The 17221-nt window shown below is 48.3% G+C and overlaps 1 protein-coding gene across 2 annotated transcripts in view; it reads right to left on the reverse strand.

Annotated features, from left to right (window-relative positions):
- Zfyve28 (zinc finger FYVE-type containing 28) overlaps window positions 1–17221 on the reverse strand; it is a 91849-nt gene that overhangs the window by 8069 nt on the left and 66559 nt on the right. For both annotated transcript variants that reach the window (XM_031341042.1, XM_031341041.1), the window contains one exon: window positions 13575–14879. In XM_031341042.1, the coding sequence (XP_031196902.1) occupies window positions 13575–14879 (1305 nt within the window). The remainder of the gene's footprint in view (window positions 1–13574; window positions 14880–17221) is intronic.

Below are 17221 nucleotides of genomic sequence, written 5' to 3' on the forward strand. Positions count from 1 at the left end.
TTTTGAGACAGGGCCTCGTGCAGACTACACTGGCCTCAAACTAGGTATTGTAGTGAGGAAGGCCTTGAACTCTTGATCATTCTGCCTCTACCTTCCAAGTGCTAGGAGTATAATCATGGCCGGCCACCATACCCACCTAATTTTATTGTTTCAGACAAAATCTCACTATGTAAGCCAGGTTAACCTCATGGCCCTTCTGCTTTGGTCTCCTGAGTGATAAGATTAGAGCCACATACCACTATGCCCAGCTCACTCAAAAGAACTGGAAATAGAGACTCAGGCATATGTTTGGACAGAGATGTTCTGAACATCATCATTCACATGCCTAGAGATAGAAACAAATCCTAAAGTCCATGAAGGGGGATGAGTATGAAAACAAGGCAGTGAAATACTGTCCAGCCTTCAAAACGGAAGAGGCTCTGAAACACACTCCAGTGTCGATGAACCTTGAAACATGCTACGTGAAAGGAAGCAGACACAAAAGACAAATCTTATAAGACTTCATCATATGAGGGCTCTAGGGCTGGCGAGTCTAAAGAGACAGAAGATGGGTGGGTAGATGCCAAGGGCTGGGGCAGATACATGGAGACAGAATGCAGCTTAGAAGAGGAAAACTTGCTGGAGAGGAATTGGTGGCTGACTGAGGATACAAGCGAGGTCTCACAGGGCAGCTCAATCCACAAGGAGCTGATGTCATGTATTTATCAAAATTGTATTAAGTGGAAGTAAAACAAGACAAACAAGCAGGGCAATGAAGAGAGGTGAAGGCATTGAGGACAACAGGCAGGAAGGGCAGGACAGGCAGGACATGAACATACTGGAAATACTATTAAGTAAAAATGTCTTTAAGGTGGCTCAGCTGGTAAGGGACTCACTGCTAAGCCTGAGAACCTGAGTTTAGTCCCTGGGCCCCACAGAAAGGAGGGAAGAATGGAATCCTGCAAATTGTTGTCTGCCTTCCACAAATGTACTGTGGTATGCATCCAAGCCCCTGCCTCCACACCACAAAGTAATAAATAACTATAAATATTTTTTAAACTAGAGTGCTGCTTGGCGATGGTGGTGCACACCTTTAATACCAGCACAGGGGAGGCATGGGCAGGTGGATCTCTGTAAATTCAGGCCAATTTGGTCTAAAAAAAAACAAGAGCCAGGACAGCCAAGGCTGTATTGAGAAACTCTTGTCTCAAAAAACCAAAACCAAACCAAACCAAGCCAAACAAACAAAAAACCCTAGAGTATCCTACAAACACAGATGAGAGATTAGGAAATACCAAGCATCTCTTTTCTGGTCAGAAGAATAAATGAAGCATTCACTGGGGTACATTTCCATAATTCCAGCTTTGGAGAAAGGTAAGTCTATGCTACATAGTAAGTACTTACTACATAGTAAGACACAGTCTCAATAAATAAACAAACAAATAAATAGAAATTCAATTCCAAGAAGAGAACAAAGAGGCAGCTGGCAGCAGATGGCACCCTTGGGCCTGCAGATGGTGATGGCAGCAAGAGGCTTAAAGAGGAGAGAGGTGGTGAAACGGGCCAGGGCACAGTGGGCGCCCGGCCGTCTGCCTTAGAAACATACTGCTAAAGATCTGGCACCTGAGATGAAAATAGCAGGCAAGTTGGCCTGTCCAGCAGTTAGACACGAAGGTCTTGCTGCTCACACTCGGGCCCTGGACCTGGTCAGTCCCCCCACCCTGGACATCTCAGTCTCCAAGAGTAAAGCTCCAGATTGCTGAAAGAGCCACAGCATGTTCTGGCTCTGCCTTCTTCATGAGCCAAGAGGTCAGGCAATGTGCTGGATAGTTTTGTCAGCTTGACACAGGCTAAAGTCATCTGAAAGAAGAAAACTTCACTTAAGGCAATCACTTCTTTATGGTTGTGCTCTAGGCTAGCTTAACAGGGCGTTTTCTTAATTAGTGATGAATGCAGGAAGGCCTGGCCCTTTGTGGGTGGTGCTATCCCTGGGCTGGTGGTCCTGGGTTCTGTAAGAAAGCAGGCTGAACAAGCCAGAGGGAACAAGCCAGTAAGCTTTGGCCTCTGCGTCAGCTCTTGCCTCCAGGTTCCTGCTTGCCTGAGTTCCTTGCTCTCACACCTTTTGACGGTGAACGGTTCTATGGAAATAAACCCACCCCCACTCCAGGCTGCTGTAATGGTGTTTCATCACAGCAATAAGACAGGGAGGGCAGGACACCCTTCTAAGAACAAGCTCTAAAAACATCTTCCAAGGTCACACCCGATTTGCAGAGCAGCTGTGAATGGCAGCAGGTGGTCAGCATGCTATGACCACCAGGCACCTTACAGTCCTACTTGGCTCTAGCAGAGAATTATGTATGCTGTCCTAGGATGAATGGAATCCATTCATGCGTACGATGAAGTCCTAGCCGGCAAACAGCATCCTAGTGGGTATTATGAACTCAGATGAGGTAATACTAGAGCAGGGCAGGCCCTGATCCAACAGGACTGGTGTCTCCATAAACAGTACATCAACACAGACATGCATGAAGGAACAGCAGCATGTGGTGATGATGAAGGCACCAGTTGAGCGTGATGTTCCCACAAGTCAAAAAATTCCAGGGATGCTTGGCCACCACCAGGAGCAGGAGGGTAGCCCGGGACAGGGTCTCCCTCACAGCCCTGATAGAACCAGCTCTGAGACTCCCTGATCTTGACTTCCTGTTGTCAAGACTGCAAGGTGACAGTTTCCCTCTGCAGCATCCACTGCTCATTGTTAAAGAAGCTCCAAGACACTTTTTCATGAAGGAATGTCCTAGGTTTCAGGAGTGTTCCATGACTTAGATGAACCCAATATACACAGACTGTACCAGGCACAGGCTGCACCCAACCACCGCACAGCTCCTACCAAGACCCCTACAGGTCCAGGACAGAGAAGCTCTGCATACAAAAGTTAGGAGGTCGCTATTCTTATCACTCATCTCCCATCCCTTTAACCTCTCTCCCCTTGCTCACTCCTCTCAGCCTTGCTCTGTGCTATCAGAGAAGCCAGGCATGATGTGGCCATAGGACTTTTCAGTGTCCCTAAGCCACCATGCTCTTCACCTGGATCCCTTGAGGAGCTTCTGGACTAAAAACTCAGGTCCTCAGGCTTAGTAGTGAGTGCCTTTACCTGTTGAAGGAGTGTCAAGTTCCAGTGTCCTATGGGAGAAGCCATCCCTGACCAGGTCACAAATAGACCCCACCACACAAATCTCTTCCTGCTCCAACCCTGTCTGGTTACTGCTTGTGGACCCAGTGTATTAACACAATGAGAATGTAAAGCCTGTAACAGCCTTTCTTCCTGCTCTGGATCTACACCAAAAGATCCCCAACACAGTTGCCTCCACGTCTGAGGAATGGACAAAAAAGTCCATACACAAGCAGGCTCTCCTCTCTGTGAGGACAATCACTTTGCAGTGACCAAACACTATATGGATCAGGACAGCAGATAGCCTGCAGGGCTTGCAGCAGCCCCTGCCTCTGGCCAGGCACTCTTCCTGATGTCATTATCATGGCACCATGAAGACATGTCCAATGGCGATTCCTCTGGGAAGGAGTGGGAGAGCAGAGTAGTCAGAAGCCCAAGATCCAGACGCCATGGTGAATGCCACACACCCCAGAGTGTGACACATCCACATCACACCCCAGAAGGTTTGGCTGTGAGCTTTTTGAAGGGAAGGTACTTTATAGATTCATCAGTGTCAGTATCTCAAGATGAGGCCAGGCTGGATGATCAGTAAGTATGAGGGAGAAAAAAGGAGATTACCCACAAATCAAGGAAATGCCAGGAGCCCTAGGAATTTGAGGCAGGGAGGCTCAGAACCTTTGGCTGGAGTGCACTGTGAGCTCAGACCTCTAACCTCTAAAACTTGAGAGTAGAGAAGTCTGGCTTTAGGTCTCCTCTCACACTAATGTGGATGTGGAATCTCTGTTCTCCTCCTGAGACCATCTCACAGATGCTCAACAGCCCCAGTGAGTCACTGGTCCAGAGATGAGATCCCTACACCCACCACAGAATGGCAATCAAATGTCCTGATAAAGATCCAGTCTGTGAGACAGCAGTGCAGCTGCCTCAGGCCACTAATACACAGAGCAGTTTGCAGGAAGGGGATATTCATGCAGTGAAGAGCTGTCCACACAAACACAGCACACTTAAAGTGTTTGATGCTGTCAAAAGAAACAGTCATACCTAACATATAATTATAGCTTAAGTCGTTTAGGGGAGTTGAAGCTTGTAATCAATGTTTATACAGCTAGGAAAGTGTTCTGCAAAGAGTGTTTACTACTGCATTCATTCCACAAATTGAATAGCAAAGAGGTGGTCTCGATTCATGCTTCTGTGTGTAGGCTTTGAATGCCACAGCACCTGGAGACCAACTGCAGGGAATGAAGGAAGACAGCTGAGGTCTCTTTAAGAGAAACAGCACACACACACACACACACACACACACACACGCACGCACGCACACACATATACAGGATGGGGGAGGGGCTTCTGGTGATGTGGCAACTTTCACTACAGAAGCTAGCTGCCCCACCCCCATTACTTTTGCCACACCTTCAGGGTGACTTGGAAGGAAGGTGGATCCTCACTTCCACCCCAGCATTCCAGGCTAGGGACCCCAACCCTGAGAGGATGGCTGAGGCTGAGGGGACATGGTCCCCAACCCTCTGAAATTCCCATGCCTCCTGCTCCTCCCCTCCTTGCCACTCAGAGACTCCGATGCAGGGAAAGGGTCAGATTTCTACTCCAGATTCTACAATTATCCAAGGATAACTGAGAGACAGAAGAGTCATTGTGGGACAGCAAACAGACCTGAATGTGAACAAGGCAGGCACCGGGTCCACCAAGTGCGAAATGAACTAGGCTCCATTTCCTCTAGGCAGCACAAGGTCTCTGGCCTTTGAGATGGGCCGGCCATTCATCTAGATAGGAACATTCTTTACATTTTCAGTTACCACTGACCAAGACCACACATTCAGGTTTGGCTAAGGCTAAGTACAGAGTGTCCTGCCTCAGGCATGCCTGTCTTGAAGACATGGAGTCAATTAGCCTGTGAACTGCACTCACACCCGTGCTGTTAATGCCATGGTGGGACCCCCCCGTGAGGTGAAGGACTCTGAGGAAATTAAGACAGTATGAAATGAAGGTTCCCAGGCATCAACACCTATGCCAGGGCCTCAGTTTATTTAATCTATAGAATGGAAAAGTGATGCTGTCTGACCTTAACAGAGGGACACTGAACACACACTGTGGAGGGATGAGCCTACAGTGCTCACTCCTCCTGCCATGAAACTCTAGATCTGTAACATAGGGCTGAGACATCATAGATCATCAGGATAATGGGGAAGGGAGAGTTAAGGCCACCAGGAAAGCCCTTGAGGTCACAGGCTGCCTCAATCTGCCATTGTCAAAGTGGGAGCCCTCTGAAGATCTAAATAGGACAACAGAATGAAGCTGCCCCAGCACTGAGGGACCACGGGTCTACTCATGCTCTGTGAACACATTGCTCTCATAGCAAGATGACTGATCCTAGACTGCCCAAGGCATGAGCTAGAAATATCTCCACATCTGACTGTGAAAGTCCAGAAGACACACAGTGAGCAAGACTCCACAGCCATACTCAAGGGTAACAGGGAGGGTCTAGTCACTACCCTTGGCCCGTGGCTATCCAGGGGGAGGAAAGACACAGATATCAGGTGGGCCTGAGAAACTCCATCTTCACAGAGCCCAACCTTGATGACAACAGTGATAGAATGGCTCTACAAGCAGACAGAGGCTCCATTCAATCAATGCCACTTGTATCCACTGAAGGCCAGTGGGCTATGACCTGAGGGACACATGTGCAGGGTCAGCTGGGGAGGAAATCCTACTCATGCTGGTAACCCATTGTGTCAGAGGTATGTGAACCTGAGTCTGCAGTCCCTCCTCTACTGCGTTGAGTGAAATAGTGCCCAATATGGAGATTGCCTTTAAGTGGCCATAGCTATCCTCCATAGATGCCACAACTACTCTTGTGGTTCTGGTCTACCAACCAGGTCCTGAGGCCATCTGGCCTGCCCAGTTCCATCTATCTATCACCCTACAACACTGCTCACACCCTGCAGGAGACAACTGGGCTCAGAGACAGAGCCAAGACCAGGGTAGCACTCACCCCAGCTCTCAGAAAGCCCCATTTTATGGTATGGGGCTCTAACCTCCACATCACTACTTTTTAACTAAAGATGCAATATGTGTGTGGATGCAATAAGAAAGTATAAGATGCAGATAAACAAAATTGTGTTTACATATGTAATACATTCATATATATGCACACGTATATATGTGTGTGCATGCAGGCACAGATACAATACATTCAGGCACACACACCAAATAAACTGCCACTCTTGTCATGCATCCCAGACATCCCCCCTGAGCTTCTGCATGCCTAAACACTTCCTGGAAACTGTATGGCAGCAAGCAGGTGAGCTTGACTGAGGACTTCCCTGGTCACCGTGCAATTTAAACAGGCCAAGCCCCTTCTGCAGCCTGGCGTCTGAGAATGGGCACATTTGACTGCACATGGTCTACTTTAGCCTTTCCCTTGCACACTTACTTGTGAGTCTGTGCTCCCTGAGGTAGGGAGAAGCAAAAAGCCTGCACTAGAAATGGTCTCGCTTCACACAGAGAGAACACCTGCCATATGTCTTGCTGAGAACTGTCTTAAGACTGCCAGGACCAGACTGCAACTCTTCTCCAGAATAGCACAGAACATGGGGCATGTACCATAAGGCCTGGCACTTCAGGCCTAGACTCTGCCAAGCCATGTTCTCCAGAAGCCTCCTCCCAACACTGGCACCTTCCCTACACCCACTGATACCCAGGTGAGGATCTGTGTCTTGTAAAGTTGGGATTGGACCACTACCAGCACGCACTACGCCGGGCAGAAGACAACAGGGCAGACACGGGGAAGGATGGAGGAAGTGAGAACATTAACAAGGAGCCTTCAAGTACCCACAGGACTAGGGCTGGTGACATCTGAAGGCCCACTGCCTTCCAGCCTATGGTGCTGCATTTCCGCTTTGTCTTGAGCCAGTGCATTCCCCTAAATGAGGCTTCTAAGCCCTATCCAGACACACAGGAGACGCAACAACATGCTACATGGGACTTGCTGAGAGATACTATGGATGGTTCTAGCAGGTGGCCCAGCAGCTGAAATCAGTTAGAGAAGGCCACTGCAGTCATCCACCACCAGGGGGAACCATAGAAATGCCTGCTAGAAGGCAGCCACAAATCCCCCACAAGACCACACTGGCAAAGTGCCCCATTGGCTCAACAAAGGCAGTAACTGGAATTGGGCTAAAAGCCTGGTGTAAGGTAAGTCTGAGCTGCAGCCCAGAACTGTAAGCTTATTTAAACATTGTGGGTTTTGGTTTTGGTGAGGTTTTTTTTGTTGTTGTTGTTTTCTGTTTGTTTGTTTGTTTACTTGCTTTTTAAAGACAGGGTTTCTCTGTGTAGCCCTGGCTATCATGGAACTCACTGTGTAGACCAGGCTGGCCCTGAACTCAAGAGATTACCTGACTCTGCTTCCCAAGTGCTGGGATTAAAGGTGTGAGCTACCACCATCTGGCTGATACACACACACACACACACACACACACACACACACACACACACACGAGCATGCACACACACATTTAAATTTATGCAGAGTCTTATTGTGTAGGCCTGGCTAGCCTAGAATTCACCATGTAGACCAGGATGACTTCAAACGCTGAGATCTGCCTGCCTTTGCCTCCCGGAGTGGTGGGATTAAAGGTGTGAACCACCACACTTGGCCCAACTACAGTTCTTAGGTGTGAATGCTGTAGATGATAATGCCATGTTGCAATGTCAAGAGACTGGACATTGGAAAGAATGCAGAGAGATTTCTTAGCACAGGGGCAAAGGCTGTGGCTGAAGGCACAAACAGTGACCAGAGGCAGATCACAGAAGGATGGAGAAGCAAGTCATCTGGCTTGTCCAGAGAACACGTGCAGGGATGAGGGATGGCAATGGAGGAGCCCTGGCCAGCTGGTCTCTACCTTAGGAACCAGCTGATTTCTTCTATGCACCTGCTGGTGGACGCAGCTGCAGGAGCAGAGTGCGATCATGAGACATGGGAGCTACCAAGTGACCAGGCTAGAGAGAGATGCTGGAGCAGGCAGAAAGGACGGTTACAGGGGACTCTGTGGTCATGGCCATCCCTTTGGCTAGGCCTGTTTACACCAGCAGGAGGCCCATTACCTAGAAGGGCAGCATGTCTCACAGGACACACACACACACACACAACACAACACAGGCTCTGCCTCCAGGTTAGCAGGATGTGTAGTGTATGCCCGTGTTGGTAAAGATGGGAACACCTTGGAGCATGTATGTTGTGTATGTCTATGTTGTGTATGTGTAGCTCGGTGTTTCTCTGGAAAGATTTTGACCTCTGTGATGCCGATTCTAGACCCAGGATCTGGAGTTACAAAGTTGTGAGTTGTTATGTGGGTGCTGGAAACTACATCAAGGTCCTCTGGAAGAGCAGCCAGTGCTCTTAATCACGGAGCCACCTCTTCAACCCCTAGAGTTGTGTTTAACAGGAACTTTGAGGAGAAATGCTCACAGCATCATTTTTGACTATGAAAAACAATCAAAACTATTCATAAAATGTGGGAAATTTTTATTTACTTCTTTTAGTCTTTTTAATGTTTCTAAAGTTTTTACAGCGATCAGGGACCACACTTACAGATTTAAAAAAAGGGATTAGTGTAGTTTCTACAGCAAACATCCCTGCATGTCCAGGTGGGAGACAGGCTTGAGTGGATTTTGTCCTCTGACAAGCAGACAATGGAGTTGACACCAAAGAACGTTTTGAGTCAGGAAGCTAAGGCTAGGTGGAAAACCAGCTTTTTAAAAATGTCGACTTTCCCTCCCAAAACATTAATCTCTGACAACTGAACAGATAAGAAAGAAGCCAGCAGAAAGGAAAGAACTAAAGAGCCCAGGTTCCAGAATATTCACTCAGCAGGATCAGGACATCCATGCCGACCACTGACAATGTCCCACCACCCTTGATGCTGAGGCCATGGAATCAGCCAAGGCCAAAAGAGCACCCATGGAGGGGCTTCTCCAGTAGGGCCTGCACTCTCAGCCTTAGCCCCTCTGCTTCCGCATGTGTCAGTCCCTTGGTAGGAATGACCCTCTGTCCTTATAGAGTCCTTCTACCTGACTTAGCAACACACACTCCAGGATGCTGGAGGGCTCCTGCCTCAAATGTAGGTCTCTTGCCACAGCTCCCTGCTTTTCTTCCATTTTCACTGAGGTGGGACTCACACATGGGACAGAAGTCTGTGAGCACAGGGCCTACCATTGTTCCTTATACTTTCCATGCCACATGTCACAGGAGGTACAGAGGCGCCTGCCAGATGATGGGTGAAGCCCGTGATCAAATCAGAACAGCAGGGAATGGATCCTGCTGCCTGCAGAGAGTGAAGGCAACTCTAACTGTCCCATTCAGGGACACTGGGATGAGGAACATTAGCATCTGTCTCCCACATACAGAGCTAGAGTTGAATCATAACCCACTTGTGATGGATAATCTTGGTTGTCAATTTGACTGCATGCAGATGGCAACTAAAACCCAAGATGTTGGGCACTCCTGTGAGGAATTTTCTTTTTTTTTAATTTTATTTATTTATTTATTTATTTATTTATTTATTTATTTATTTTTTAGGAATTTTCTTAATCTGATTATTTGGGCAGGAAGACCCACCCTAAATTCAGACAGTGCCTGGCTGAGGCCCACCGAAAAGGACTCAAAAGAAGAAATGTTGGCTTTTTGCCTGCTTGTCCTCATTCTCACTAGCAAGGTCTTCTACCCTGTTGCTGAGGTACTCCTCCACTGGTACTAGAAACAACTTCCTCAGGATTCCAATGCAGACTGAAGATCAGCTACTCCCCAGGAATCCTTCAGGACCACAGCACCAGATTGCAACTGCTGAAACATCTAGCCTACAGACTGGACACAGGTTCTCAGCCTTACCAGCATGAGACTTTGGAGTACTCAGACTAGATCCTAATATATAGATATATCCCAGTCTAATACAGGGGTTTATTATATATAACAATTAAAACAACACAATACATATTATAATATGTTACATACATATTAATATAATTTATACTTACATATTTATAATGCATATATGTGATATACATACTTATACATGCATATATACACACACACACACACACTGTCTTGCTCCTTCAGAGAATCCTAATACACCACTCTGTGCATGAGACAACATGTGTCATGAGAAAGCTTTGTCACAATGCTGTCATACTAACCAGACTTCCTGATGTCTCATTCCACATTTCAGCAAACGTTCGGCCTATGTGTGATGGGCCTCTTGCTTCTGTTTGAAAACACGCTGCTGATCACTGCCTTGCAGGGCCTGAAAGACCGGCCACATCCATCTGGTTCCTGGCTTGGCCCCTGAAGAGTGTGCCCCTGACACAGAACACTTAGCCAGAAATTTCTAGGATGGCTCTGTCATTGTTGTGACAGGAGTGACAGGTAGCTGTAGGCAGACCTCTTCCAGCTCCCTAAAGCACAATGCTGGGCTGACATGCCTCTGTCCGAGGTCTGGACCCCCCCCCCAAGTGCTTCCTCTTCAGACCCTTTGAATCTTCTAAACCGGCTTCCAGGAAGGCAGGAGGTCTTCTGAGCCACCAGGTAGCTTTTCTCACCTTTCCATAGCTGAGTGTTGAGTGTGGACTGAGCTGGACTAGGTTTAAACGTAAAGGAATGTTGTGAAGGGCCCTTTCCAGGGCAGAAGTTTCCAGATGGTAGATGTCTTCTGCTGTTACCTGGACAAATAAGAAACAGAACAGATAAAACAAAACAAAACAAAACAAACCCAAAACAACAAAAACAAAAGCCCACACCTCCCCTGTCAAGGAATTTACAGGGTTCTTGTGTCAGCCTTGTAGAAAAATAATTCACTCACCTATAAAGAGAGCAGGAGGTGTCAAGGTAGCCATCAGCAGCCGTTGGGAAGTTAATCCATTCCACTTGATATAGCTATGAAGCTGGGGCTGCCTCTGAGGAAAGGCTTTATGGAAACAGGAGAGACATCTGCACCAGCTGTCCTCAGCAGCACCATCTACAACAGTGGGAGTGTGGATGTAGATGTAGGCCTGAGATGTCAGGCCTGAGCGAGTGCACACTGGCCCAACCATGGGCTCGACTTTTCAGTAAGGAAAGTAGGGGATGTTTCCAAAAAGTTCTGGTAAAGTCTTGGCTAGTGGTCAGGGGGCAAGGTGAAGAGGGTTCGGATCTCAGAGCTATCTACCTGATATCAGGAGTGTGTATCCTCAAAGTCTACCTTTAGGCAGACTTCTTTCTTTTTTTTTTTAATTTATTTTATGTGTATGAGTACACTGTAGCTGTACAGATGGCCATGAGTCATCATGTGTGGCTGCTGGGAATTGAACTCAGGATCTCCACCAGCCCTGCTTGCTCCGGCATAATTCACTGTTGCTGTCTTCAGATGCACCAGAAGAGGGCGTCAGATCTCATTATGGGTGGTTGTGAGACACCATGTGGTTGCTGGGATCCGAACTCGGGACCTTCAGAAGAGCAGTCAGTGCTCTTACCCGCTAAGCCATCTCGCCAGCCCTAGGCAGACTTCTTTATGGACATCTATTTGTTTAGCTTTGTCTAGAAAGAATGCAAACTTTCTATGTGGTTATAAAGCCAAGTTAAATGTAAGCGATAGTTTCTATAAACCGAATGCAAAGTTATGCAGGACCATTTTCAAGTGACATTGTTCTTGTTTGTTTGGTTTGGTTTGGTTTTGAGACGCATTCTCACCATGGTGCAAGCTGGTTTCAAGCTTGCCATTCTCTTGCCCTGGCCTGCCAAGGGCTTAAATTATGGGTACTCATCCAACAAGTCATTGACTGGCTGCATATTAATAGATCACACCCTAAAGATAGAAAATTGCTTAAAAATCATAAACAGTGTGAAGGAGTTGAAACACACACACACACACACACACAACTGGTAGGATGTATGTAACCTCGGATATGTGGAAAATGGTTAGTTGACATATGACCTGCATGTTCTACTATTAGAGACTGAAAAACAATAAAGATACATGTCCACACAAAACTGGAAATAGAATTTCATAGCTGCATGATTCTTGGTAGTCAAAAAACCTCTTACAGATGGATCAGCTATGAAGGGAGAGAGACCGAGCATGGCCACTCTGCATAATGGGGGTGATACAGCTGCAGGAAGGAGTGAAGTGCTACTCTAGCTGCAGTGTGGATGACTGCTCAGGAAAAGATGAGGCACATGGAAGTACCCGCACTTTATGGCTTCTTCTCAGTGTCTACAGACAGAAAATCATGTATGCCAAATGCCAATTCGAGGTTACCAGGGCCTGGAAAGTAGGTGGGTTCAGAACTTCTGCCATCACAGCCAGCAGCAGAGCAGAAAGCTGCATAGCGAGTGAAGAGCATTCAGAATTATGACAGACACAAGATCCTGACCAGCTCTCCCCTGCATGCTTCCAGGAAATGTGGTGACCATTTGCTGTCCAGGCAGGGCTGAGGAACGGGAAATGGGCATCTGCCCTGGACCCAGAAACTCCCGTCCCCTGGGTTGAAAGTACCCAGCTGCTCCCTATCTTGTCCTTTGCCTTGTCCCAGCCTGTACCCACCCATGTGTTGGTACCCAGGACCTCCAGATGGAGACCCTTCCACTCTTGCCCTCCATTCTTGCCTGCCCTGTCACAAGGCAGAGTTCTGAGAACGCCACAACAATGTATAAAACCACTCAGGCTGGGGGACGTCTTTGCCCCTCCCTCTTGCCCCAACATTACAGACAAAATACACAATATAGTCAACACCAGCGATGCTTGTCAAAATCTGCTATGGACAGAGCATTCAGATAAGAGGCAACAAGAGAAGCCTCAACTCTAACGAGGCACGTCCCACCCCACCCTGACATCACCAGGCAATGGCAGAGAAGAGCTACAGGGAACAGGGAGAACACAGAGTTGAGGAAGGACAGGGGTCGTGCAAATACTGCCCCCAAGAAATTGCCCAAGGGTAGCCTCAAGAGCTCAGCTTGGCTCTGTACACAGTCAGGGTTTCTGTGAATCTCTTCTCAGCTGTGTGAGCCCAGCAGGTATGGTGGTGAGCAAAGATCGGTGGACTGTGTGCTTAGCTCCCACCTACACCCACTTACTACTGGCCAGTCCACTGCAAGCTACGTCAGGGGTAGAATAAGAATAAGCTACCAAAATGAGAGCAGGGGATCCTTGTGCCAACATTACCTGAGAGAATTGCTGGGCCCTGGAGATCACTGATAGGCAGCTTAGCTTAATGCAAGGTGGGTACCCGGACAGTCCATACCCCATCCTCTCAGGTGTCAACTGAATACCTGCTCTGGGTCCAGAACCTGTTTAGTGGCCTAGAAGCTCCAAGAGGAAACATTGCAATGCTTTGAGAATCAGACAGGACAAAGTCTGGTCCCTAGAACAGAAGCAGCCCTTACCTGGAGCCCGACAGGTACTGGGATTCTGACTGGGCCACATCCCCTCTTGGACTGTCCCCACTGATCACAGGGGACTTCTCAGAGTCCTGTTTTCTGGCCTCCAGCTCTGGCTGACCTTTGACTTCACCCTCTCCTTGCAACCTGCTTGCTGTGTCCACCTGAGTTCCTGAGGTGTATGCCAGGCACTTGTCGGAAGCAGGGGCTCTGGGCTCCTGCCTGTTGGAGGCATCTTCGGCAGGCAGGGTGACATCAGAAGGCTGGGCCTCATCTAGTCTCTCGGGCTCTTTGTCACCAACCTTGGCTAAGCTTACAGAAGGATTAGAGGCACTGATGACACTTCCTGGGCCACACTTCTCCCGTAGGCGCTCTACGGCATCGTCCCTGCTGTCCCCACAGCTCCCACAGCACACACAGGAGTGGAGGAGGCAGTTGGTGGCTGTAGTGCTGAGTTTGTGCGAATTGTCCCCTGTCCCCTCTGCCCTGGGCTCCAACGGGGAAATACCACGGCCTGGGGCTTCTTGAGCTGCCACAGCCGAGTCCAGGGACGTGGGAGACTTGGGGTTGAAGATGACCGTGGCCGACAGTTTCATTCCCCCGGTCCGGTGTGCAATCATCTCTGCAGTCTCGGCATCCTCTGCGCTCACCTCCCAGCCATCTAGGTAGAGCTGTGCATCTAGGCAGCTGCAGGAAGTGGAGCCCACGAGGCTGGCCAGCTTTACCTTGTCGCCCTCAACGTTATTGTTGCTCCAGTCTTCCTCCTTTACTAGGGCGAGTGCCCCTACCCCCACCTCTCCACTCTGGCCTTCCTGTCCTTTCTGCTGGACATTACCCTGCGTCAACTCAAATGTGTCCCCTGGGGATTCAGGTCTGGCAGGAGACTCTGTCACCTCCACGTCATCCATGAAGAACACCCTTTCCTCCTCATCGCTGCCTGATTTCCGCTGGGCTCTGGCTGGAGAGGCCTCCCCTTGGGAGCTAGCCTCTGATCCCGGCCTGTGCGCTGGGGACTGGCAGGCACTGGGAGGTGAAAGCAGAGAAGACATCTCATCCCCAGCCCTGTGGACCATGCGGCTGAGCTCCTCCAGCTCTTGATCATCATACTGCATTGAGCAAGCCAGTTCTGCCTCTGGGTTGTTGACACTGGCTGAAAGTGTCTCCTCAGGAGGAAGGCTTGCAGAAAAGGTGGGTGCCAGGGTGCTGGGTGCCTGAGCATCTGCCCGGATGGGGAGCTCCACATCCTGAGAAACACAGAGGCTCCGCTCCAGCGTGTGCAGCTCCTCCTCGGTCAGTGCCTGCAGCAGATCCCTACAGGGTCAAGACAGAAACAAGGCTGAGGGTCTCAGAGGTCACAGCTGCCTCTGCCAACAAACAGCAGAAGCAATCCCTGAAGTGGACACCCACACAGAAGAGTCAAGGCAGCGACCACTTGTGCCTGACACTCACTGTGCCCTCCACTTCAAAAGGAGATCTGGTTGCCAGCTCTCTTCTATGTCACGAGGAGTGGAAGTGGGAATAGCCGTAATTACATTTGTAAATTATATTTAAACATGAGACCCTGGAGCCATTCACTGGGAACGCCAAGGCCCTGGTTAGATGGGAATGTAGCTCCGTGGTGAGCATTTGTCTGCCGTGCATGAGGCCCTGATCATAAGGATATGGTGACCATATTAATAAAAGCTGTTTTTAAATTTTTATTTATTTTTATTTTGTGTGTAGGGGTGTTTTACCTGTATGTACATCTGTTTAACATGTTTGCCTGGTACCCATGGAAGCCAAAAGAGGGCATCAGATGCCTTGGAACTGGAGTTACAGAGGGTTGGGAGCTGCCATGTAGGGCCTGAGAATCAAACCCTGGTCCTCAGGAAGAGCAGCGAGTGCTCTTTACTAGAGGATAAATCTCTTCAGCCCCATTGAAAACCTCAAAGCAGTGCTTCTCAGCCTTCCCAATGCTGCAACCCTTTAATATAGTTCCTGGGGTTGTGGTGGCCCCCAATCATGAAGTCATTTCATTGCTACTTCATAACCGTAACTTCACTACTGTTGGGAATCCTAATGTAAATATTTGATGTGCAGGACACCTGATATGCAACCCCCAAAGGGGTAGCAACCAACAGGCAGAGAACCTCTACTTTAAAGAATAAAATCAAGACACAAGTTTATTTACCTAGGAACTTTTACCTTTTTAAAAGAACTAAATTATTGGGCTGGAGAGATGGCTCAGCCGTTAAGAACACTGACTGCTCTTCCGAAGGTCCTGAGTTCAAATCCTACCAACCACATGGTGGCTCACAACCATCTGTAATGAGATCAGACACCCTCTTTTGAGGTGTCTGAAGACAGCTACAGGGTATTTACATATAATAAATAAATTAAAAAGAAAAAGAAACAAAAACCAATCAAAGTTAAAGAAGGATGGATGTGTTAGGGGGCCTCCCGGGGGAAGGCTTAAGGGAAGGTGGGGTGTGTGCAATCAGAATACATTGTATACAAGTATGAAATTCTCAAAGAATACATTAAAATATTATATCAAGAAAGGAACTGTGTGCCGGGTAGTGGTGGCACATGCCTTTAATCCTAGCACTTGGGAGGCAGAGGCAGGTGGATTTCTGAGTTCGAGGCCAGCCTGGTCTACAAAGTGAGTGCCAGGACAGCCAGGGCTACACAGAGAAACCCTGTCTCAAAAAACCCAGAAAAAAAAAAAACTTTGAGGCTTCTTGAGTTTCCTAATCCAAACACACTCACAGACAGTATCCACACCCCAAAATAATGAACCAGGAGCCCCGGCACACTCCCATGCTTCCAGTCTCCCTAGTGCTGCCCTCTCAACTTCACAAGCAGATACACTTTTATCTGTCTTCATTATCTAGAGAAATGACAATCTGCAGCCCACAGGCTCTTGTGGCAGGCACTGTCCACTGACACAGTATAAATATGTAGGTGGGTGTCTAGAATATACTGACATAAAAATATTTGTTATTTACTTGAAATCCACACTTAAGTGGGCATTCTGTCGCTATTATCATTGTATCTGGTAAGCTCAATGCATCAGTGTGCTCTCTGTCGCTGGGATAAGACACCTTGACCGAAAGCAACCTAGGAGGGTAGGGTTTATGTGCCTTATACTCCCATGTTACAGTCTGTCATTGAGGGTTCTTGGAGGCAGAAACTGAAGCAGAGACTATGGAGAAACACCTCATGGCTTACTCAGCCTGCTTTCTTGAGAGCTTGTTTGGAGGTTCTAGCAGGGGAGCGCAGCTACTCGTATAGCCTTGACCAAAGACCGGTCCTCCTCTATTCGGGGAAGGTCGTCCTCTTCGACCGAGTGCACAGCTTCGGGAGGGACACACATGGAGCGGTGAGGGAGGAAGGGGACACCCGCCTAGCCAGCCAGATCAGCCGAATCAACAATCAATGGGGTGACAGATGACACAGCCAGATCGCCCTCACATCCTCAGCCTGCTTTCTTATACAACCCAGGATCACCTGCCCAGGGGTGGCCCCACCCAAAGTGGGCAGAGCCTTCCCATGTCAATCATCAATCAAAAAAAAAAAAAATGCCCACACAGATTTGCCTAGAGGCCAATGTGATAGAAACATTTTTCTCTACTGAAGTTCCCTCTTCCCAGATGGCTCGCATCAAGTTGATA

Source organism: Mastomys coucha, unplaced genomic scaffold (assembly GCF_008632895.1).
Source record: "Mastomys coucha isolate ucsf_1 unplaced genomic scaffold, UCSF_Mcou_1 pScaffold22, whole genome shotgun sequence".
NCBI lineage: Eukaryota > Metazoa > Chordata > Mammalia > Rodentia > Muridae > Mastomys > Mastomys coucha.